At 42.8% G+C, this 24,308-nt stretch overlaps 2 protein-coding genes and 1 long non-coding RNA gene across 6 annotated transcripts in view; 1 reads left to right on the forward strand and 2 right to left on the reverse strand.

Moving 5' to 3' along the window:
- The window catches only part of ACAP2 (ArfGAP with coiled-coil, ankyrin repeat and PH domains 2), a 64,342-nt gene extending 57,565 nt beyond the window's left edge, over positions 1 to 6,777 (reverse strand). For both annotated transcript variants that reach the window (XM_082056746.1, XM_082056745.1), the window contains exon 1: positions 6,508 to 6,777. In XM_082056746.1, the coding sequence (XP_081912872.1) occupies positions 6,508 to 6,560 (53 nt within the window). In that variant the 5' untranslated portion in view covers positions 6,561 to 6,777. The remainder of the gene's footprint in view (positions 1 to 6,507) is intronic.
- A 443-nt stretch (positions 6,778 to 7,220) lies between these two features.
- Positions 7,221 to 10,221, forward strand: LOC309441243. The gene is made up of 3 exons (XR_014184349.1): positions 7,221 to 7,410; positions 7,963 to 8,060; positions 8,197 to 10,221. It is a non-coding gene; the product is annotated as an uncharacterized lncRNA (long non-coding RNA).
- A 147-nt stretch (positions 10,222 to 10,368) lies between these two features.
- PPP1R2 (protein phosphatase 1 regulatory inhibitor subunit 2) lies at positions 10,369 to 23,620 on the reverse strand. 3 transcript variants are annotated; one of them, XM_082055853.1, is made up of 7 exons: positions 23,458 to 23,620; positions 18,720 to 18,827; positions 18,180 to 18,260; positions 17,777 to 17,877; positions 16,229 to 16,408; positions 13,165 to 13,215; positions 10,369 to 11,808 (listed from the first exon to the last, which is right to left on the reverse strand). In XM_082055853.1, the coding sequence occupies exons 1-6, from the start codon at positions 23,601 to 23,603 to the stop codon at positions 13,211 to 13,213; spliced, it is 621 nt and encodes a 206-aa protein (XP_081911979.1). In that variant the 5' UTR covers positions 23,604 to 23,620; the 3' UTR covers positions 10,369 to 11,808; positions 13,165 to 13,210. The 3 variants fall into 3 exon arrangements, with proteins under 3 accessions (XP_081911979.1, XP_081911980.1, XP_081911981.1); XM_082055854.1 differs by lacking the exon at positions 10,369 to 11,808 and adding an exon at positions 11,828 to 12,062; XM_082055855.1 differs by lacking the exons at positions 10,369 to 11,808; positions 13,165 to 13,215 and adding an exon at positions 15,609 to 15,715.
- Between the last annotated feature and the right edge of the window lie 688 nt (positions 23,621 to 24,308).

Here is a 24,308-nt window from a genome sequence, read left to right on the forward strand (position 1 = left end):
AAACAAAGGGGTTTTTTTTTGGTTTGGTGTTTTTTTTGGTTTTGTTTTCATTTTTTTGTTGTTTGCTTGTGTGTTTTGTTTGGTTTTTTTTTTTTTACTCCCTCATGACAATTCTGCATTTGCATCTCCTTGAAATACTAACCTAATTGATTTAGCCAGACAGGCCTGCATCAAGACCACAGCAAAGGGTTCTTGACTCTGTAAGCCATAATTTCAGTAGGAAAGTTTATGTAATCGTCAATGAAAATCAGATCTTTTCCTTTTTTCTCCCAAAGCAGTTCATCAGGATGGAGTTTGCTTGGGGTCTTTTTACTACAGTAAAAATCCACCAATGACTTAAGCAATATTGTTTACCACATGAAGTAAGAACAGGAAAAACTCTGACTCTAAATAACACAGTTCTGAGTACAAGGTTGTCAAGAAGCTAAGACTGAAAAAAGATCACAGGACGCTGCTAATGTAGCTAAATCAGCACATTTGCTGTTCAGCGGCCAATGATTTCACAGATGCATACAGGAAAAAACAAAGCCATTCAAGCCCACCGAGCTCAAGATGGATAGGATTTCTATTTTTCTAGTTGCCACCTTCCTAATGAATACTCTATTAACAAACTCTGCTTTCCAGAGATTTTAACACTGATATCCCTCCCCCGTAAAAAATATAAAGCTATAATCTCCATAACTTTAGTTCTTAATATAATGGCATGAGATGTGCTTAGCCAACACGAATGAGACACTCCAGGCTAAAGAATCAAACCTCTCCAAATCCATATTTAAAACCTGAATGACTGTAAGAGCTTGTATTATTAGTTACATTGTGCACAAACACATGCACAAATAACCCGTCCATCTAATCCTGCAAGTACTCATTAAAGGTCAGTTGCACAAGCTTAATTAATATCAGTTCTTCAGCAATCGATCTGCTGCTGTGCTATAGCAACATTATGATAGGTAGCAGATTTTGTTACTACTTCCACTGTAAGCTCTTTAAAAGACCAAAACCAAGGAAGTTAACATTTTAAGTTCCTATTAGCAATTTGAAATACAGTTGAGTTACAGCAAACTGAAAAATCTTAACATAAATCATAATCAAACAAAGAGTCAGAATCACTGTTAATCTCTCTAAGACATAATTATGACAGCCAACATTTTTTTTTTTAATTAAAACAATTTATGTGCACTAATCTAATCAAGACAACCTGATTTCAGGAAACATTTCTCCAACCTCCATTAGGAAGGATTGTAACAACCTACTATTAAATCTGAGAAGGCTTTAAAAGATTTAAGTGAGAGATATTTTTATGAAATGTATTTCAGAGGGATCTTCAATAAAAATTATTTAATATGATTACCCTAGAAGATAATGCATTAACACCGAGTCCTATCTTCCAATACGTTCCCCTTTCCTTAGGTCAATTATTTTCTCAAGGTACATTTGTAAGATGTAGTCACAGATGTAAAAATAAATAAACCATTGACTACAGACTGAGTAGAACAGCATGTTCACTGTAATATCCACAAAAGCAAAGAATTAGAAATCTAGAAGCACTCAGCTTAACTACTTCCATCAGACCCCTAGCAGTACAGGCTGAGATGTACACGTGTAACTCGCCATTGTCCCGCTAAGATTGTCCTCCACAACTCTGCAGAACAGCAATTTTCATGGCTGACGTGTAATCACATACTGGAAATTATAAACACAACCACCTAAGTATGAAAAAATGGTAAATGCAAACTTCCAACAAATGTTTGGCAGCTTTCTCTTTTGACTTACAGTATCTTTTTCTGTTCTTCTGCAATACTTTCCACCCTGCCTTGCCAAGTAAGTTACAAACTTGCTTTTCAGTCTCAAACACCAAGGGCAGAAAGCTCAGACCAAACATTTCTTTGGAAATGGGTAACTCTAAGCAAAGCAAACAGATTTTGTATACAGACAGTTCTTCATCACGAACCCCTTAACACCTTAAAAGTGGTTGAGTTTACCCATGAGCAGTCTCAGTGATTTCAAGGGTACTAAAACCCGACACAGATTAAGCCCAGGCTGAATGAGAGGGGTTTAGCTGCTGAACGCGCAGGTCAGGGCTCAGCTGCCCTGCAGCACTGGACACGTGGGCAGTCACACACAGAGGGACAAGGTCACTGATGCTCTGATTTCTACGATTTCTTCAGAAAGTAATAAGCAGACCAAAGTATATGGGTTAGGCACATAAGCTAATTTCTCTGACTGATGAACAGGACCTATTCCCAACTGGTTAAATTAGTCACTTTCTCATATTACTCTTACTTTCAAGCGACAAAACACTTCCTGTTACCTGGGAAACAGATGCTTAGTGACTAAACTTTGGTTACACAGTACTGAAAAAGAGGAAAAAAAAAATCCATAAATCTAGAAAGCCATGAAATGTCATGAGTGCCCTATTCAGCCTGCATCCCCTACACAAGCATGAGTGCACCTCAGCTGGGCCTGTTTAGATAGACCAGGGTCAAAGCCACAGGAGAAGAAACCAAACATCCACAGGAGAAGCCAGGCTGGCTCTGCCCGCCTGCTGCACACAGCAGTTTCAGCTCAGTCTACACAGAAGACTCCTCAGACAAGTTCGTTTGAAGGGAATACACTATAACCACCAGTTCTACCCAGAAACAATCCATTATATACTTTTACTAAAAAGAGTAACTGGCAACAGTTTCATTTATTATCTTTCATCTGTCTCATTCATCCATCATCTGTTCTGCAGCTGGAGTCTCAGGAGGTGAATATAAAATAGAATACAAAAAATACTTCAGCAACAGCGACAGATAAGAACAAAGAACTCATCTCAAAAATACACAGCTTTTTACTTTTTTTTTTTAAAGATTGGAACAGAGTAGAGTTTTTTCTAGAGTTCTTACAATTGCACACATTGCAAGCAACAGAACTTTGCTTTTTCTATTATTTGTTGTTTATCAAGATTGTTGACTGTTACTTGAAGCAGATGTATTTCCACATCACTTAAAGCTGCTTCTTCTTTCTACAGATTTAGGTTCAGAGTGATCCATGTGGCTGCTACAGTGCATACCTCACTTATTAGGAGAAAATGTGCTTTAGTTACGAGATGAAAAAATGAAAATGAAACATCAATATAAAAGCCTCTTCCATTAAATTCTGAAACTGAAATTCTCATTGTTTAAAGATAAGGAGAAAGTATTATTTCATAATACTATTTGCATATCAAAAACCACTCCAGGAATTCCTGATTATATACCTAGAACTTGCCAGCACAGCTCCTTTGTTACTACTCAAGAACTTCTCCAAGGCCCCTCCCCAGGCAACTTCTTCATTTGATGGGAAGTCATTGACACGCTGTAGGAGAAATGCAGCTGCATTTCCTTGCTAGATCTTTGGTCCATCCAGGCTTTAAGCAAGGGAGTCATGAAAGAAAAGCATGTGATTTCAGGGAGATTATTTTCAAAGTAGGTTTTAGAAAGACATGATTGTAAACTGGCAAAAATGTGCCTGAATTCATAGCCTTTTCCATTACCCTTTTGAAAACCAGCTTCTAAATCTCAAGATTCCAAGCCCAAACTGATCTGGTACAGCATATCAGATCATATGCTTCAAGTTTTATAATTCAAATATTTATTTATCTACTGGGGAAGACGGGATGGCTTGTCTTACTATGAAATAACCCACCATACTTCCAAAGTGAATTTTTATACCATTATTATCTAATCACACATCAGCAACTCAACAGCAACAGCCCATGCTCCCTTCATATGTGTTTTAAGCAAGCAAACCTCTGTTTCTTTGACTTGTGTAACTATGAGATGCCCAATTACATCTCAAAGCCAAAAGAGATCAACATGAACTTCTGAGAAAGATAGGCAAGAAAGCCATGTGTCTGAAGGTGTACACAGCAGCATGTTTCAAAAGATTTAAATAGCTCCCTGTGAAAACAGGGGTTTGGTGATTCATGAACTCTGATTCACCCATGTCCTCCCAGTTTTCCCCATGACTATAACAAAGTAAACTATGACATTTCTATACACTATATGCCTCCCAACAGGTTTATTTAACTGCTCCAACAGGTGCACTGATGGGAAGGACAGACTACACCCAGTGGCTCAGCAAGGTCAGGAGAAAACTGCAGCTCTGCTTTGCTATAAGATAAGGAACATGGCACAGGAAGGTGCTTTATGATCACACTGCTCCCTGCAAGAACAGTAGGACTTGTAACGACCTTGCTCTACACCAGTGTCCCTACCAGCCCTTCATAAAAACACCACACTAAACTTCATTTAGAAGGTTTCTAGTGTTTTGTTTAGGTAATTCATATGAATGCTAAGAATGACCCAATTTATAACAGCAAATACTAATGACTAAAAATGAAAGACAAGAACTTGTTTCAGATATACTATAGGATTTTTGCTTCACAAACTTAACCACTTCCTATCATCAGTTAAAGGTTTGGAGAATATTTTGGTAGCATCAAATGATTACACCATAAAACTTTCTGCAATTTCTTCAAAGGTAGTAGTATCAGAAACCATCAGAAAGACCATCACATACTAAAAGATGCTGACAAAGGAGTTTTCACAGTTTCTCTCCTTGGAGGAAAGGAATCAATATGGGCAAAAGGAGAATTATACAAAATGACTTCAAATGACCTAGTATGTCTTAACTTGAAGAGACAGAAGCACACTTTCGCTCACAAATTTTAGTCATAATTTCTTGCTTTCTCAAGTGTATTCATTGCAGAGGGGGTGGACTAGCTGACCTTTGAAGGTCCCTTCCAACTCAAACTATTCTATGATTCTATTCTATACTCCAGGAGGAAACATTAATTAAAAAACAAACAAACAAAGAAAACCAAACACAACACACAAAACCAAACACACACGAAAATTGTATTTCATGGTATAGTTTTATGGTTAAGCCAATCTAACTGCATTGTCACCAGATAGGACGGACCCACATAAAACATAGTTGTGCCAGAAAGTACATATGCCCACATGTCCAACTAGAGGCAAAGTTTTGTGGAGCAGCTAAGCCAATGTGGGAGGTGTCACTCCCCACTGCCTTCCTCTTGCCTTGCTTCTGGCAGTGAAGTTTCCTCTTCCTCTTGCCCATAAGCTTTAGTAGATTTCACACCCCTTGCAATGCTGACTCAACTCACTAACTGAGCCGAAAACCATCCACTCTCCTCTGCCAGGGCAGCTAGCTCATCGAAGGATCCAACAATACAAGTCACAGTCACCAGAAAAATGCATGGCAGGAGCAGCCAGGGACAAGCTAGCAGCTGAGACAGAAGCAAAGGAGGGAAGAACAGGAACTCCAGCTTCTGCTGGGGTGAGCCATTCAAACCTTCTTTTCCAACTTCCTCCACATCCCAGAACCATGCAATTGCTAAAGCTGACACGAAGGGGAGGTGTGACCACATAGCCAGACCAGAGGAAGAACAAGACTGTTCCCCTCAACAGCCACAGCTCACCCAGCCTGTGCCAACCACAGAGCCACAGGCACATCAAACATGGTCTCAGCACAGGACAGGAGAGGCACAGCAGTGACACGTCACATCAAGTCATGGAGCTGTTTGCCTCTCCATCAGCTAGCAGGGTGATCCCAGGCATGGAAAATGGGTCTACATGGACAGACCAGCCATAAATACAACAGAGAGGCAGAATTATGTTGAGTAGATACAAGGGTACAAAAAACATATATGAAATGGATAAAAGCATAGGGAAAGATGAAGGGGAAAGTTGCTCAACATAAGCAGAACTAAGCCTACAGCAATGACAGACGAGCGGTTGCTCGAGTGCGGAAACACAAATGAGCCTTGGTCTGACAACGGGAAGTAAGATTATAGGGAGCTTGGTTTAGTACTGGCATCTCAATAGTGGGCAGACTGAGTATGGACACATGCAGCAGGTACGGGCAGGAGACACAGGGGGCTGAAGTGTAAACACGACTCCGAAGAACCGGAGATGTACCACCGGGGAGTTCACATTCTGGAGGCCAAGCAAGCATTGCTGCGGCTGCCGAGCGCTGCCGGCACCAGCTGCCCCTGCACCCCGCGCCTGCTGGGAGGCGGGTGACCCAGCAGCGCTCCCCGCACCGCGCTGCCCCGCACAGCCCGGACCCCGCGCACTGCCCGCGGGCCGACGGACCGCACACACCAGCCCCATCCCGTGAACCCCCACAGCCCAACAGAGCCCCACAACGGCCCCTTCTCACACACGGCCCTCGCAGCCACCCCCTCCGCTTCCCAAACCCTGTTCCCCACCCGGCCCACGTAACCTCCCCCCACAACAGCCCCAGCCCGCCACTCTCCTCAGAGCCGGCTGCCTGCAGCCTGTCGCCCTCCGGGGCCCCCACAAGCCCTGTCCCCACGGCCCCGGCCCGACTGCGCGGCCTGTCACCCTACAGACCGACAGCCCCGCTTCCCGCCCCCTGCGCGGCCCCCAACACGCTGCAGCTCCCCCGCGGCCTGTCCCCCCGCACCGCCCCGGCCTGGCCCTTTCCCGGCGGCACCTGAAGCGCGGCGAGTCCTTCAGGCACTCCTCGAAGTCCACGGTCACCTTCATCCTCTCCTGCCGCGGGGCGCGCCGCTGCCGGCGCTGGTGCTGCTACTGCTGCTGGTGGTGGGGCGAGCCCGAGGCGAGCCGAGGCCGGAGACCGGCCGCCGGGCGGGGCTAGGCGGGGGCGGCGCTCATGGAGGGGCGGCGGGGCCTGACGGCGGGGCGGCTGCTGCGGGAACGCGGTGCTGAGCAGCCCCTCTACCCGCCTCCCGCGCCCGGTCGCAACTGACGGCTCGGCCAACCAATAGCCGACAGCCCGCAGCAGAAACAGCCAACAAGGCGCCGGTGCAGGTGGGGCTTCCCCCAGATCGGCGTAAGCCCGGGGAAGGGCAGGCAGCCCATCCAGTCGCAGCAGCAGGGAAGCCCTCCGACCAATCACAAGGCGAGAGGGGAGGACATAACAGAAAGACCGCCCAATGAGTGGGCCACTCCGGTGAGGCAGCCAACCGCCAGGTGCCGCAGGGAGTACTTCCTCTTCGGGTGTCCTAAAGAGTGACAGCCTCGTAAACCAACGGGAAAAGCCGTTGGCCTCCCACCAATGGCAAGCGACATTGCCACGGCTACCCGCAAGACCAATCCCAGCGCTCATAAGCATTGAGGGGGCCGCTCCAACTCTGTGATAGGCTGATTCTCCCGTCGCTCTCAGTGGATGACGTTCCTGGGGGCGGGGCGCGGCGGTAGGGATCGCTTTAGCGCGTCGTGTCGCGCCTTCCGGGCTCCTGCGGACTCGCCAGGCTCTGCGCGGCTCCGCCTTTGTAACCGCTTAATTTTTTAAATTAACCCCATTAACTAAGCGGGGCAACTCCTCCCTCAGGGATCCGACACGCGCGGGGACAACCGGCGCCCACCTGAGCAGGTGAGGCCCGGCCGGTAGCGGCCCCGGCCCGTCCGGAGCAGCCGGCTGGAGAGCGCTGGGGCGGGAGCTCCCGATGGCCCCGCTCCCGATGGCGTCTGCTGAGGGTGCGGCAGCAGCTTCTGAGCGCCGGCGAGAAGCTGGGGCTCCGGGTGCTCGGCGGCGTGTTTCCGTGCTAGATCCTGGAAACAGCTGCAGATGTGTTGCCGGGGGAGACTCAGAGCTGTCTCTGAAGGAGAAACACAGACAGCGGTACAAAGAACATCAAGTGTGTGGTTTTGAACGGAGCGTTTGCCTGAGGATGCTTTTTGGAGGCTTTTCAGAGAGCAGAAGGGCTGTATCAGAGTGAGAAAGGCCGTGTCGGTCCTCTCCCACTCTGTGGCGAAGGATGGCAGAATGCTGTAGGTTTCTGATCCCTTAAGAAAAAACAGAACCAGAGCTTTAAGAAGTTCATCATTCCCAGATGTAAAAATGACAGAGGCAACAGAACATCAGCCGTCCCCACTCATCCTCAAAGGCAGTGACAGAGGAGTACAAGTTACTGTTCTCTTCCAGGTAAACTTGGCAGAGATGGAGCACGGCACCCCAAGTCACGGGGCAGGGCACTGGGAAGCTGACATGAGTTGGTGCAATTTGGAGTTTGATGAGCCATGGTACCTGCTCTGAACTCACCCCCTCCATCCCTCCACTGCCCCATCATCTGCACCAAACTTCACCTCTGTTTTTTTTTTCTCTTTCCCTTTTTTCTTACCCTACCTGATCTCTCCCCTGACTTCCTTTTGGTCTCAGGAGAAACAGTCAACATGGCAGGATGGAGAGGAACATAAGACTTCTTTCCTTTCCAAGCTGAACGCCTGCTGTATCCTTATTGCCCCTCTCTCTCTTAAGGTGTCCTCCACTTGTGTGGAGTTCTTTTTGTTTGTTTTTTCTTTTTTTTTTTTGAAACGTCAGATCCAAACTAAGAGTTATGAAAAAGCAGCAAGTTAAGAAATGTTTGTATCACTTAGGCTGCATTTATGTTGTGAAATCCACTTTTCAACTAAAGCATGCAACTGAAAAGAGCCCAACACTCTTTTTTGAAATGCAGTTTTTCTTCCTAAGGAATAGTTGGTGTTAGTCATTTTCCATTACTCAATGCTAGTGAGTCATTACTCAATGCTGACCACAAAGAGCCATGCCAGTCGTGCTTTAATCCTACAACACACAAATAAAATTACCTTGGAAAATGCAACCTTTTCTGCGGTGCTGCTGTCTTAAATTCATGATTTGGGTTTCCAGATTGACCCTCATATCCAGTTAGCCAAGCCACCACAAAATTTGAAAGTGTGTACAAACTGATGTATAATCAAAGCTGCGCTAAAGAGTACTTCCCCATTTGCTGCAATGAGGAAAGTGCAATATTGGTTTAAGTATTCATCTGTGAACACCTACAAATTATACAGTAGCTGCCAGTTTCTGCTAAAAAGCTACAAGAAGTCAAAACAATGTATCTAGTATTAGTGCCCTAAGGCAGAAACGAAAACAATTGTTTTATTTACATTGTACACTTAACACTGGTTTCAAACAGAATAATTACATTTGTGAGGTGGTATCATAATAAACACCACAAAATGCATGGTACAGAAACAAAGAATTCTGGTAAGAGAGACAAGTTCAACAGGTGAGAGCAAGCCGTGGAAAAATACTTGGGTTTCCATGAACTATAATCAACTCGGTGCAAAAAAAAAACTTTCAAGGACAGAAAATAAAGACAGAGTTAAAGTTCTTATTTGCAAGTGATTTTCCTATCAGAAGCATATTGAAAATATTTTCTCTAAACAAGATGCAGCTTGAGGACTTAACCCTGTGCAAGAAGCTTCACAATTACAGTGCTGTGGAGCTCAACGTCCACATTAGTCAGGGCTCCGTGTCTTTTGTTTCCTCTTTACACCACTCTTCACTGTTCAAATAAGCCTTTACCATACACACCCCAAGATTAAGACCTGCATGCAAGCTAAGTCCCCATCAAATGAAAAAAGAGAAAAGGCATTTTTTCTCTTGTCCCCATTACAGGAACGGTCTTTACTGGAAGTTAGCGAAGTTGGGTACTTTTTGTTAAAGAAAATGCTTTGCCAACGGTGTAGGGTACAAAGTATCCCTGCTGACCACCAAAATGAAGTTTTGGACACCAAAAGTGTAGGGGGAAGGACAGCAGGACATGAGCTCATCATGTAAGAGCTGCTCTGATGCATTCTGCCTTAGTTGTGGGTACCAAGTGCCCACCTGTACTTACCACAAAGTACCACTAATCTGTTTACACCATGGCAGAAGACACCTGTGTTACTCATACCCATGGGTCCAGGCCTGACCCACTCATGTTCCTGAGCACGACACAGCTTTGCTAGGTGCTGCCACGCTCGGTAGGATGGAGCTGCCCTAGACCGGGCCAGTTTGAAATCCAGGTCGGTGCAGACATTCCAACAGTGAATACTGCAGGCTGGTACATAAAGGCTGCAAACTAAGCGTTGAAATCCTCTCTTGGAAGCCAAAATTAAGGCTCTAGTAAGTGACTTCAGGAGTCAGAAGTACCTAAATGCTTACTCTTTGCCCTGTTTATTCTATAGAAGTGACTGTGTTTGATACAAGAAGAAACAGTATTCTCTATATTGAAAAATTAGCATCACCACACTGGACTGAATGAAGAGTTCAACTCCTTGTGAAAAGACAGTATTAATCCTGATTCAGGCCCTTAGAAAATGAAACATCCCACAACTAACAAGCCTGTTACCTACTGAGAAGAGGAGATTGTTGGGAAAGGCACACTGCAACACCCGGTTAGCATGACTCACAGATATCTTTGGCAACACATCCATTCTAGGGAATTATTCCTGTGTAAATCTTCCAAAGGACAGCATCCTATTGCCTCTCAATGACTCTCAATCTCTCTGGTATATCATGAAAGCTCACACTAGAGAATGCATATAACTGTAAAATAACTTTCATTCCTTTATTCAAACTTCACATATACAGTGGACAAAAATACATTTTAAAATAGATCCATATAATTATATGGATTTTTGCAACATATCAAATTCAGATCAAAATTAAGATATACATCGTATCTCATAACCAAGCTAAAGCTTAACTGTATACTTCATTTGTGTAATAAAACCCAGGAACTACTAGAACATTCACCAGTCAAATTCCATTGAGTGGGAAGTTGTTTACAGCAATTTGGCAGTTCAGAATCCCTCTTTACAGGGGCTATACAACCACACTGCAAACAAGTATTTGAATTAGGCAGTTTCCCTTCTATTCTTCCAAACAGCATTCATTTTCCAAGAGCAGCTGCTGTAAGGTGCAATGGATAGAGAAAGATTTAGACCAGTGGTTTTCAGTATGCAGGTTACCAACACCAAGTGAGTAGAAGATCAGCAGCAGTCATCTTTATATAAAGAACAGCCAGAACCTAAACTCAGCTCATCTTCACAGGCCTGATGTGGATTTGATCATGGTTGGGTGTTTTTCCTCAGGTGCTAGGAGCACAAGCACTGTTCATGCAACTGGAAAGGACCAAAAGTTCAAAACAAGAGCCAGAAGGGTGAAAGCGGATGTGGTTTTAAGAGAAAGGTTGGAGGGAACTTCCATGTTCTCATGATAAGCCAAAGAGAGCTCCACAAAACACACAGTCCCGATGGACGGGATAATGACAGTTAAACGCAAAGTTCAAGTTAGCACATTTCCAGTGTAAAAACATTCCCTCCACCAAACGTTAGTACTGCCTTAGTCAGAATCTAACAACTGACTCTTAAAAAAATAATACAACTCCTTTTCTAAAGACTGGGAAAGTACAGGTAGCAACATCTTGATATCTAGATTAACAGGTCAACATTTTACAAAGAGGTTGTAAGACTTAAATAATCCCTTTTTAAACTGCTTAACACATCTGATAAATAGCTTGCATGTCAATCTGATATATGCTGTACCGTTCGGCTCTTAAATCCCAAACCTTTCCATAAGAATTACCAAATCCAGAACACTGTCAAATAAATAGTGAAAAACCAACAGATACTGTCTGTTTTGAAGCATGAAGAATAACAGTACATTACAGAATATAATCAGCATTACACATACAGGGAATGCCATTCTGGTTGAACAGATTATGAAGCAGTATCCTCCAGGAAATACTAGGCACAAAAATAAATCAATTAGACAGGTTTTTCTGCCTAATGGACAAGTCTAAAATTAACATTCTTGGCAATACAACATTGTAACTGATATGCTTCTCAATATTTAAGAGCTTTAACTGCAAAAATCATGAAGCGATGTTTATATTTGTGTCTTTGACAAGCAGTTACAGTTCTGGACAGATTTCTTCTATGCTGTGTGCTTTACTTTCCAGCTGGTCACGAGTAGCGTGTGCTGCATAAGAAAGATTACAAAAAAGAGATAATTCTTCACACTTGTTTAACGTTTTCAAAACACACACAGATACCCTCCTGAAATCACCTTTGCTTCTCCAATGGTAATGTTTACCAATCCATTTTAGCAACCTACAAGCTTTCAGTTTGAGAGTGCAGAAGCTTCCAAAATAGTTGTATCATCCTCATGTTCCGAAGAAATGGTGAACACCCTTGTTCAGCACACCAAGTACTGCATGCTCACAACCCCTGGAACTGGAAGGATTAGACCCAGGAGTTACGAGAGAGATAAATTTGAAGAACACATGAGGTTCCTGAAACACAAGCAAGCATAGTACTTTCCAGGTCAAATTTCACTTCCACATCAAACACTTCAAAACAAAAGAAGCTTGTAAATGAAAGAGCACAGTCTGTTGTGTTTCTCAGGAAGTCATTAAACTCATGGTTTTGAGCCAAAGAACAGCAACAAATCAGAGGAAGCTTCCTCTCATCAGTGCTTTTCATATTAAAAAGGCCCATATATATTTATATGTATAGATATGTAAATATATATATGCACCTGAAAATTCAACAGCATAAAGCAAAGATAGAGAAAACCGCATCTAGATGATAATCTTTTTTAAAATGGCCAGTTAGGCTTCAGCGGGAGTTAGACTTGGTAACAAGTGCAGTGCACAGCTGACAAGCAGAACTAATCTGTGTACGCTCCCAGCCTTCTCACCCACATCATCTTCAGGGTGGTGCTCACCCTGGTTAAGAAAACACAACTTATCCTGTATCTACGGAAGGCCAGACGAGCACACCCAGTCAGCTGACAGCTAAACTGATCAGCAGTATCTGAGCAGGGTTATCAGAGCAATGAATGCTAAATGAACCATAGGGAGAAAACAATTGTTTTACCATCATCAATTGAACTGCTATAGATCACACCCTTGTAGGCAATACTTTTGTGCAGCAGAAGTAAAGACAGCTCTGCATTGAAATTATCATGCTTAAATCTACTCACATCAGGAATCTCTCCTTCAGTGATTTCCAAGAGAATTTGTAAAGGAAAAGTGTTTGTGGAGAGGAACAAAGGTCACTATTATGCTAGCAAAGTCTATTGACATTGTTCATGGAGTAATAAATCGGGAGTAGCCAGAGAAATTCCAGTGAATCTAAAATGCTGAAGCAAGCAATTCTAATGCAGTCTAGTACAACTTGAACTTTCATTTCCACCCAAAGCCTTGGCTGCTAGAATCCCTATGCATGGCATAAGTTACAGCTACTTGAGGCAAGAAAGGGATGACCCATCTACTTAAAAACACTTGGTAGCCCATGATGAAGACAGGGGCAAAAATACACAAACAGTTCTCACCATCACTGACTGGACTGGCCATCTTCATTTCAACCGGCAAGAAATCTCAGTCTGTAACCAAGAAGCGGAACTCATATTAGCAGAGCTGGTGGTATCTGACAGAAGTCTTCTTAAAAACCTGTCCTAAGTCTTTAGCCCCTTCTTCAAAATGAGAGTGTAGAGATTAAGAGAGTACTGTTAGTTTTACTCAAATACTAAACAAATAGGATTAGACAGTAGAAAGGAGCATCAAAAAAGAGAAGCACAGAACCTTTTAGGGATCTTAGTAGACAAAAATATTCAAAGTGAGAAGATGGTCTCAAATTGCCTGAAAAACCACCCAGGAGCCAGTGGAGCCCTGGTGTCACAACGGACCACTAAGAAATGCCTCTTATGTCACATCTTTACCTGGAACAATCACAGTACTATAGAAGTCATGTTATTCTGCTGGAATACAAAAACACTGCATGCCAGCTCTCACTTACATACATTGACAGTCTCAGACATAACAGGCAAGTGGTAGCCACATAGAATCATTTTGGTTGGAAGAGACCCTTAAGACTGAGTCCAACCATGACCTAAATCTAGCACTAAACCATGTCCCTGAGAGCTTCATGTATATGTCATCACCAGATGAACTCCATAACTTTAGATGAATTGAAGTCAAATAGAAGAAATTATCAAAACGTAGCTACAATACAGCATGCAGAAAAGACATTTCCTTTGCAGTTAGAAGCAAGCATCAGAGCTGTTAGTTTAACAGTGTGAAGCCAAAATAAGCCATCACAAAAAAAGAAAATCAGCTCCTGCATCAATCAATACAATGAGTAAAGAAAACCCTCCTTTTCTGCTCTGTGAGAAAGCACTTTAAAATACAATGATTTGAAGAGCTCTTTGAAAGCAATCCAGATGAATAATCTCTCCACACAAAGTCCTAACAGTGGATTCTCAGGAACAAGAATATTAATAGCATTTTGATCCACTTCCATGAAGGAAACAACCAAACTAAAATACTATTTTAAATACCCAATTGCCTAACATAATCAAAAGCACGGCATGACCCAAAGCATAGGCTAGCAAAGAATCCAAGTAGCAAGTGTTAAAACCAGTTATTCGAGAAACATTCTGTAGCTCCAACATCTGATTAACTTTAGGAGTAAGGAGATTCTTTTGTGCCTTCAGAATACAGATGACAGAGTGATAAAGAGATGTCATCACAAAAAGGTTATTTCAGTAAAACTTTGACATTACTTTAAACACAGCAATGTCACTGAATATTTATCACCTCAACACAGGAATTTCTTAAGGCATAGGTAGTGGCAGAAGACAAAGATGTTTACTAACAGTTTTGACCATACTCTATCATCCTTCGATGAACCCTGCCACAAAGAATCACATGTGATCGGTCTGAGGGCTTCAATTCACCATCCATTACAAAAGTAAGACCAGTACTTAACCTCAGAAGAACTGGTCAGGTACAGAGACCAAAAGCTTTGGTAGTTAATGCAGAGATTAGGCGATAATGAGACATCAAGGTTTGTTAAGCAAAATGATACAACACAAAAATGAAGAATTTAGAACTACATCAAGTTAACTGAAGCTATTTCTCTATGCCACAGTGCGGAGGTGAACCAGTTAGTTAATGGGTCGATAAGCAGGCAAACAGTTATATTTGTGGAATCTATTGGCCATGAGCAGTCTAAAATTGATATTTACCAGTTGTGGCTCTGAAGCTGGTTATGAAGCAAGGTGGAATGCACTTCAACAATACAGATGGAAAATGCTGCAAAGATGTGCCTTTGCTCCCCAGCTGTATTCACCAGTGGAAAGGAGTTGCCTCTGTTTTACAGCAGAGAGCAGAGACATGGTGGCTTCCAGCCATGGCGAAGGCTCATAAGGTTGCTTATTGGAGCCCTCCTTTCCCCTGGAGAGTGAAACTCTAGTAAATAGCCATTATAAGGCACAGGGTAAGTTACTGGATCAAGTCCATCCGTTAGCGGGTCTCAGACATACAAAATGACCTTTCAGAGCAATTATGAAGGCTTTAGTCCTATTATTTATTACAGGAGGACTAATATGGGCAATCTGCAGAACTTAAAAACACAACTTCGCAGATCACCTTTTTATTGTGTGGAATTCAAACTAGTTTTAGAAGAGTTCCTAGATCACATGGTTGTGAAAAGCAAACGTGAAACAAATTAAACACATGCAGCATCTTCCCAGGTCCGCAGACTGTACTGATGTCTCATAGCTTTGCCAAGCAACAGATGGATAAGGCTTACAGACTTCATTGCCACCGGTCTCATGAGCAACAGATGTGTATTTTTTAATGACAAAAACTTGTTAGAAGTGCTGTTACACACAGAGGTGGGTAGTGAACAGCTGTAATTATTCACCAGAAGGATACCACAAAAATCAAACACTTCTATTACATAGCCTACCCTCCTCACCCAGGAAGAAGCTTAAAGAGGTGTCGGCCTCTACAGTTTTACGAGTTTCCTATCAAGAGACAGCCCTGAAGCTGGTTTTAGAAACAACTTCCAGCTAAAAGTCTCAGACTTTCTTCCAATAGCTGCACTAAAAGCAAAGCTGTGGGTGTTGCTCCATACTACAGAAATGAACACTACTGCTTAAGGACAAGTGTGTACTGACGTCCTGACAGCAGTTTTACATTACAGCAAGACAGAGAGTTGGTCTTTCTTATGAAGTTAGATATGCCCCTCTCAACAGGGAGAACACATGCATCCTAGTTTCCCACTGCTGGCTACAGGATGGTCTGGGAGCAGAACGGGGAATGAACTACAACATGAGGCCAGGCTCTCCCACAGCTTTAAGTGTTTTGTACAGGACAAACCTTCTTTTAAAAAGGATGCTGGCAACTTGGCTACCAAGAGTCAGTTATGCTGGAGAAATAGTATAAGGCAGAGGTGTTTGCTTTCCACCTATCAAGACAACAGACGCTATTGCATATTGAGCGTTACATACATACAGTTTCCTTTCTATTCCTTCTCACACAGCATATTTGTTTCCCAACAGCTGAAAGGACCACCAGTACTTAAACATGTATTTTTATTCAGCAGCTCACCATGTTCAGTAGCTTCTGTATTCATCGTTGCTATATCTGCAGCATCACGCATCTCTTCATCCTCATCGTCATCCTCTTCTTCACTATGTAGTTCCTTTGCCATGAGTTGTCTTGCCAGTTTGATGTTTCGCCCTTCATTGTAGTGCATTTTTCTCTTCATTTCAAACTGCTTCTTCTTCTCTGTGGACAAACAAATGCAAATATTTATTTCTTCCCTTAAAAAAAAACAAAAAACAAAAAACAACAAAACACCAAAAACAAACAAAATAAATAAATAAAATAAATAAATAAAACACCACCAACCACCACAAACAAAAATAAACTTATTTCCTCTTCAGAGAGGCACCCAGCTGCTTCCCAGGTCAATTTTATTGAAAATCCATTGTTTATATGATCAAGCAATAACTGAATTCAAATTATTTCCTTCAAGCAGCAGTGTTTAAATGAGTCTGACTTACAAAAAGGCAAGTAATTAATGGACTGGAAAGGCTGCAGCACTTCTAAAAGAACCTGTCTGCAAGCAAGAGCACATCTGACCCAAGAGAAGCGTCTAGGAACAGCATAAGAAATTCCAAAGTTTTGCAAGCCTATTTTCTAACTAAACTTAAGGACAAGTTGAGCTGCACTGGTAGGATAGAAGTTGAAGCTTTGCAGATGTCCGATGTGACTCCTGGCTAGCTACCAAAGGCCAGTTATGAGAGATATATTTACCACATGTAGAAGAAAATATTTTCCACTTTCCCCGTAGCCTGAAGCTTAACTTTGCTCCATATATTAAGCATTAGCAGGTCTAGCAGTAACACATTACAATTAAACTTTGCTTATTGGCAGCCTCAACACCTTTTTTTTTCCCTTCCTTTAGAATAGTAAAGTTACAGTAAGTTGGGGCCAGGAAAGATGAGAAGCAACAACTTGATAATGCAAGCTTGAACACTTAGAAGTATTATTGTTTGACGGTTTCCTCAAAATGTTCTAGCCCAAATTAACAGAAAACATCTGTTGAAGATGCACGAGGCAATTTTCTTAGGAATAAATGTGGGTTTCCTGCTGCAGCCATCTACCAGTTGTTTTGAAAACAACAGAAATGTCATCAGTATGTTTGCAAGCTGTTAGTAACATCTTAATTGCAGTGGTACTCACTGGATTCTTAAATCTACCTGAAATATGTTCAGAGAAAGAAGTACTCCCTCACCCCAAAACCAGAAGAGCTGCTTATTTGAGATGTCTAGGTTTCTTAAGAGGAATTTCCACATGTTAAGCTTCTACACAAGGGGGCAGCCAGCCAGAGCAAACTCCCCTTTATATGTAGATCCCAAACAAAACAGTCCTGATTTGAAACAAACAGCATATTTGCCCCATCTCTTTCTTACCCTCTAAAGACCATATATCTCAATTTTCAGATGACAACATCTTTCTGTTAAATAGTACTTTTTCTTCCCAAATATTTCTTACTGGAAAACAAACTATTTGTGGGAAAAAAAAAACAACACAAAAATGGGAAAAAAACCCATCCCAAACCACCACCACAAAACACCAACTTATGCCTACCTTGTTCTTCAGGTGTTAATTCTTCATCCTCTTCCTCCTCCTCACTGCTTTCCTCTTGCTTTGCTATAATCTTGGGTCTAGCATCAGCTGCAGCTGCCAGTCTACATAAAACACGCAATACAAAATGTTGAAGCAGCAATTTCTTCAGTACTTAAAATACATGACATTTCAGAATACTCATACCAACTGCTTTGTTCATTATTTTTTGCCATATTTATGCATACTAACAACCTGTACAAAGTTTTAAGTACAAGTGGCACTATCAAACACAAAAAAACTACTTAATTTGACAATAGCAAAAATTTGACTTCTAGAGAAAACAGTGACACCTTTCCAAAGAGAAAACTACTCCAGAAAACAGGATTATCTTAATGTTTAATCAAATTTCTATGACAATACTTACTTTTTACTCAACACATCAGCTTTCAAGGGCTCGTTTGATTCTGAATCACTCACTGCATCCTCATCATCTTCTCCTACCATGCTTGGAAGGCAAACAAAAAGTAACATTTATCAATAATTCGCTGCTTAAAATTTGCTTGATAAAACAGTGTAAACCTTATAAGGCTCAATTAAAGATTCCTTTAACACTTTAAAAACTTTCAAAATCTAATTTAAATATTGATATGAATGAGAACTTCATGTTCTAGTATACAGATATTAACTGAAAAAAATAAAATCAGTACAAGTCAAACACTTATTGTATTCAAAGCCTGAGGCTTGCTAAACACAGACCTTATAAAAATTGACTTTGTCCTTTTTGACAGTTCTCCTCAATAGCTGTAAGCCTTTATTTAGAAGCTTTGTAAATCTCAATATGTTGCATATATCCAATAGGCCTGCACAGTCTGACAGGCAATCAGCTACAGTAAATATTACATCATCCACAAAGTCAATTTTGCTGTAAAACTACTATAATTTCCTACCAGTTTAGCAAGCCTACCTGTGATAAGGAGTACTTGGCTCATCTATTTTCATCAAACCATAATCTTTCCCTGCTGGGTGGTACGTAGCCATGATGTTCATTTCATCCCACGTCTGGCATTTTTTACTGAAATAAAAAAACAAACTTAAATTTTCTTATATTCTAAAAACAATTAGCTCTGTTTGGCCACAGAAAAGGAACATTTAGAATGTCTTTTGACCTCTACTACACACTATGCACAAAGAATATTGTTACAACACACAAGCATGTTCAAAGTATGGCTATTAAACACTGCTCTATGCAGACTTTAGTTAAGTCATGACAAATTATCAGTGCAACTTAACTTCCCTAACAATTCACAATAGCTAAATATTCTCAGTGATCTATAAATGGATTCTTATTCATATACATACATATATCTTCTCAAGAGGCTACCAGTCTTGTTCACTGTCCCATTAACCGTCTGCTCTTTTTACAAGTCACTGTAAAACCATTCTTCCTCTTATTACAAACGCAACACCTCAACAAAACCAAATTACTTCCATTTCACCTCTGTTCAGTGAGCTGCTATGATTATTAGTGAAACTGTTGCATAAACAATACCAACCAACAACTTCCTGCAGCAAAATAGGCAGCACTAAACAAGCTGCTGATGAGTACACTTTAGAAGGACAAAAGCTGTTTGAATAAAACAGAACTGATTCATTGCTGTAATTAAGCAGAGTGAGTTTCACATTTTACACAGACAGGCACCAGTCATGTTACATTACTTAGAATTTCCTCAATTAATCAGAGAACGTGCCATTTTATGTATATTCACAGAAACAAAAGTCCACCCAGACTGACAATATATATAAGCCACAAGAAAAGCAACTGCCTTGTGTCCAGATGAAGAATCATCCCTCCACTGATCTAAAAGACACAGAAATGTTTTAATCAACAGAACCTGCCAGGTTCCACATTTTATCTAAAAAGGTTATTGCAGGCTTCATACAAGGTGGTCTTTCCCTTAGACTAAACCAAGAAATTTAACTTTAGAATAGTAAAATAATTCCAGTATGTAATATTACCTTATGCATTAACATATTCCTGGACTGTTGCAAATTATTATTATTATTATTTAAGGAAAGAAATGTTACAGAGCTTTTTTTTTTTTTTGTGGGAGTGGGGGAAGTAGGGTAGAAGACTACTTTATCTACTCTTATTTAAACAGAGACTGTTCCAATACCAAATTCAAAAAATATATTCAATCTTGATAGCATTCTGCTCAAGAGCGGTTGTGTTATCTGTAAAACAAAACCAATAAAGCAAAACTCCAAGTACAAATCCAGAGAGCACTGCGTAAAACAATGGGAAAAAAAAAAAAAACACCACCATAAACTAAAGGGATTAAAAAAAAATAGATGCGGGAGTTGATGCCGAATCCTACATACCACAAACTTAGGCTCCAGAGATGAATACAAATCAAGTGAGCTTAATCCCCTTAGCATATAGTAACCAATGATGAACTGTCATGTTTGAGATTTCAGATTATTTAATCATTTTGTGTGAACTGCAACACAAGGATTGCAACCTAAGCGGCCACCACGTGAGTCAGATTGCCCGCTCTGGCAGGGTGGAGAGTCATGAGCTTCCTGATGACAAAGCAAGAGCTCTGGTCCATGAATTCCACTTATTCAAACCTATCTATTTAGGAGTCGAAAAATCCGCAGTCAAACATCAGCTAAACACCTGCTTAAAGTTCATCTATGACTAACAGAAGATGATCATCATACAGTTTCACAGTGAGTGCATAAGAATTTTTGCCAGCTATAGCTGGATAATGGTCAACTGCCCCTCTAAAGATGACAGAGTTTAGTTGAAGAGGACTCATGACATACGGGAGAAACTCCCACCACACGCTTTGTGTTCATCACACTTGCCCAGAGCGCATCCAGGTTTATTGTCTGGGCTCACAATTCAATACGTAATAACAATATTGGCAAACTTAGAAGAATCTCTTTGGCATGTACTGCTCTCCAAATTAGACAGCCTACAGCTAGTAGATCAGTAACTTTGAAATACAAGACTGAGCAAAGTTTTAGTGGTTTAATTTTTCACACTTCTTTCTTTAAACTCAGATTCCAACTCTAAAAGCCTTTGCTGTGGAACTTGTCCCAAAGTATAACTTAAAATTCAGCTAGGAGAAAAATTGTCATTAGTGGCAAAGAGACAAGCCTGTCATTTTACCTCTCCATGTAAAAAGCCATCACAGGAGGGTGACTAAGTGCTCTAAAAACACATACCTCCCTTGACTATCTCCAATTTTGCATGCTTAGGCATGTCTGAGCAGCATTACGGTAATGATAGAGCTTAGGACCATCAGAGGAAAATGCTTCCTGACACCCCATCAGATACAGAACTAGGAAATGTAATTTACCTTAGGAAAATCAGCTTTGAAAAAATCTCAGAAGTGCTCATTTGTATTCTCTCATATCTTCAGATACATATAATCATTTGTTTTGAGATCACACCTTGATAGGTGAGAAGTTTCTACAGCAGTATTGCTCACAGGAACACCTCAGTGGCTCCTGTCACAGCAGACTCTTCTCATCTGTTCCAACCCAGCTGCTGGCATTGGCATACACATATACACACACACACACATGCACTTGCTTAGTTACTTTGTGAAATGCCAGATCAGATCGTTCACAGGCTCTTACAGGAGCCAAAAAAATACTGTATACTAAGAATGCCAAGAATGTATCTACCATTAAACCACGATCTCAGCTCTTAGGATGCAGTTCCAGTGGTGTCCCAATTTCACAAGCTGCTTCTTTCACCATATTTCATCAAGGAATTAATTTCCAGAGAATTTTACCATCCTAACAGCAGTGCAAAGTCAATAATGATGCAAATACATGCAAGCTCTACTGAACACAGTGCTTTAAAAGATGACAGCTGACACAATTGAGCTCTTTCATCTGCAGCTATTTTTAAAGGTATTCAGATCTGAATTTCAATGTTAGAAATAAGTAGAGGGGCTGCTGATAGAGGTGCACAAAGAGAACAAATACTTAAACTTACAAACTAACTTTTAATCTTCAAGGAAAATCACAGCCATACTATTCATCATTCTTTGAAGTTTAAAATTATTAGCTCAGATTTAGTCAGAAATAATACTGATTTAATGAAGTGTTGTCAACCAAACAAAATACCTGTACAGAAACCAGCTTTAAATACACTATACTGATCTTTCCAGGAAATCTTCCAATGCAGCCTGCCAGGCTTAGCCAATATCCTTTAACTTCCAAGACAATTTCAGAATTAATCTAATTAACTGAACTGACTCATATGGGTAAGCAGGAAATAGAAGCTGGACTGCTGCTCACTTAACTGTTCCACAAGAAATTACTGTGTCCTATACCCAATATACCACACATTCAGCTCATCACTTCAAACTCTTATTTCTGATCATTCTTCAAGATGGTATGAAAGACACTGCAGAAAATTAAATAGAGGCTACCGATATTAAGTAGAGGTTACCAATAGTCAGTTTTACTTCATGTCTAGTGCAGCAGCAAACACCTTCTGCTACATTATGTTAAAACTAGAGAACGGGGGGGAAAAAAAAAAAAAACAACAACAAAAACCAAAACCACAGCATTTCTGTAGCATATTGCTACATTACATTCACCTCCTTCAAAAACATCATCTCATTCCTTCAGCTGCAACAATTTCTCCCTGAAAAGCAGGAGTAGCTAACACAGGCAACAGAGCAACCCAAAACCTCTTTGTTCCCAGCTTGCTGACTTGAGACTATATTCATGACTGAACTAGGCAAAGAGGAAAGGAATATTACTATAACACAAAAAAATAATTGCATGTCCATTTTATTTTATCATTATTTTTCTCTTTGCAATACCGAGCAAAGTCCCAGATGAAGAAAACTATCAAAAACAATTTTGGAAATACAGAGCTCATGTAAAACCCTGATCATCTGAATGTGATGAGAGTCTCAGAGAAACATTAGGAAGTGCATGCTGGGTGCTAACATCAGGAAAAGTGCAACAATTCTTACTGGTCAAGGGCAGCTGCTGGCTGGATAAAAACCACTTCTTGTGTATCTGGACTAACTCAGCATGTTACAAGACGTTCTTGTCATTCAAAACACAAACCACATGGCCAGTGCATAATCACAGTGAATCCTGAACAAGCAATAATACATTTTTCTTACTTATGTTTCAACCAGCAAAGTCCTCTCCCCAGGGACACATTTCTGGTCACAGAGAAATAGGCTACCTTTGAGAAAACTGAGAATAAATCTCATATAGCAAAGAATATTTTGTAGCAACTGTAAAGCCTTTCTGTTTGTCTTTCTGAACGAGCATTTAAAGATAATATAGCTCCTGATAATGTGTCATAAGCAACAAGGAACCACATCAGCCCTTCAGCTGTCACACGGCGCTGCCGGGAAGAGCCACCCCTGCAGTATCCGGGCTCCCCCCGCCCGGCACCCCCAGCGCCCCGCACAGCCCGTGTCCCGGCGGTGCTGCGGCCCCGCTGGGCGCTCCCGCCACCTGCCCGGCCCTGTGCCCAGGACCGCCGCACCGGGAGCGCACGAAGCGACTCGCTCATCCCGTTACTGCTCCGCCCGCTTAATGCCGCACACGGGAGAGCCCAGAGAGACCCGGCTGAAGCCGCCGCCTGGCAGAGGCCGGTCCGCGGGAGGCCCTGCTGGGACCCGGCGGGGCTGGGCTCGGCGCGGCCCTCTCACCCATGCTCGTCCTCATCGTGAGCCGGACTGGCCCGCCGCGCCCCGCTGGCCGCTCCCCCTGCCGACTGCTTGCTGCCGCCCTTCTTGAGGATGCCCTTGATGGGCCCGCGTCCCGTCGAGGCGGCCGAGACCGAGGCCGCCTCCATCGCCGCCCGCCCGCCCGCTTCCGGCCGCCGCCGCCTCAAGCCGGCCCCGCCCTGCTGCACGTCACAGCCGCCGGCGCGGGGAGAGAGGGAGAGGAAGAGGGCCCCGCCCCACCGCCCGCCGGGGCCGCGCCCCCTGGCGGCCGGCGGACCGCCAAACCCTTGGCCGTTGTGCGCCTGCGCGCCCGCGGTCGGCTCTGGCTCGGCTGCCGGCGCCGTGTAGGCAGGACTTGTGCCCACGCGCGGGGGCGGCTCGCGCACACCTCCGGGGCTTCTGCGGGCGCGTGGGCGTGAGCGAGGCTTGTGCATGCGGGGCGCTCGTGCGCACGCGCGCGGTGTCGCGGAGGCCGCGCGAGGTTTGTGCGCGCGGGTTCCGCAGGAGCGGCCGCTGCCCCGCCCCCCCGCGTGCCCCGCCCCGCGTGCGCGGCACAGGCTGCCGGAGCGCCGGGTGCCGGTGTCGCGGGCCCGTGGGCAGCGCGGGGCAGAGGCTCGGGCGTGGCCGCGTCCTGCGCCCCGCGGAGCCGGCACAGCGCGGTCACCGCACAGTGGCAGCGCCTCGCGTGTCCTGCGTCATCCTCGCAGCCTGAGGACGCGGGTGGAGTGTTCGATTTGTGTGTCACAGGAACTACGGCATTAGGATCTAAGAGTTTTAAGGGTTAATGGCTTAAACGGCAGTTGTTTCTGATCCCTGCAAGGCCTCCCTGCCAT

This window comes from Streptopelia decaocto (genome assembly GCF_964273445.1).
Source record: "Streptopelia decaocto genome assembly, chromosome: 6".
Classification (NCBI taxonomy): Eukaryota; Metazoa; Chordata; class Aves; order Columbiformes; family Columbidae; genus Streptopelia; species Streptopelia decaocto.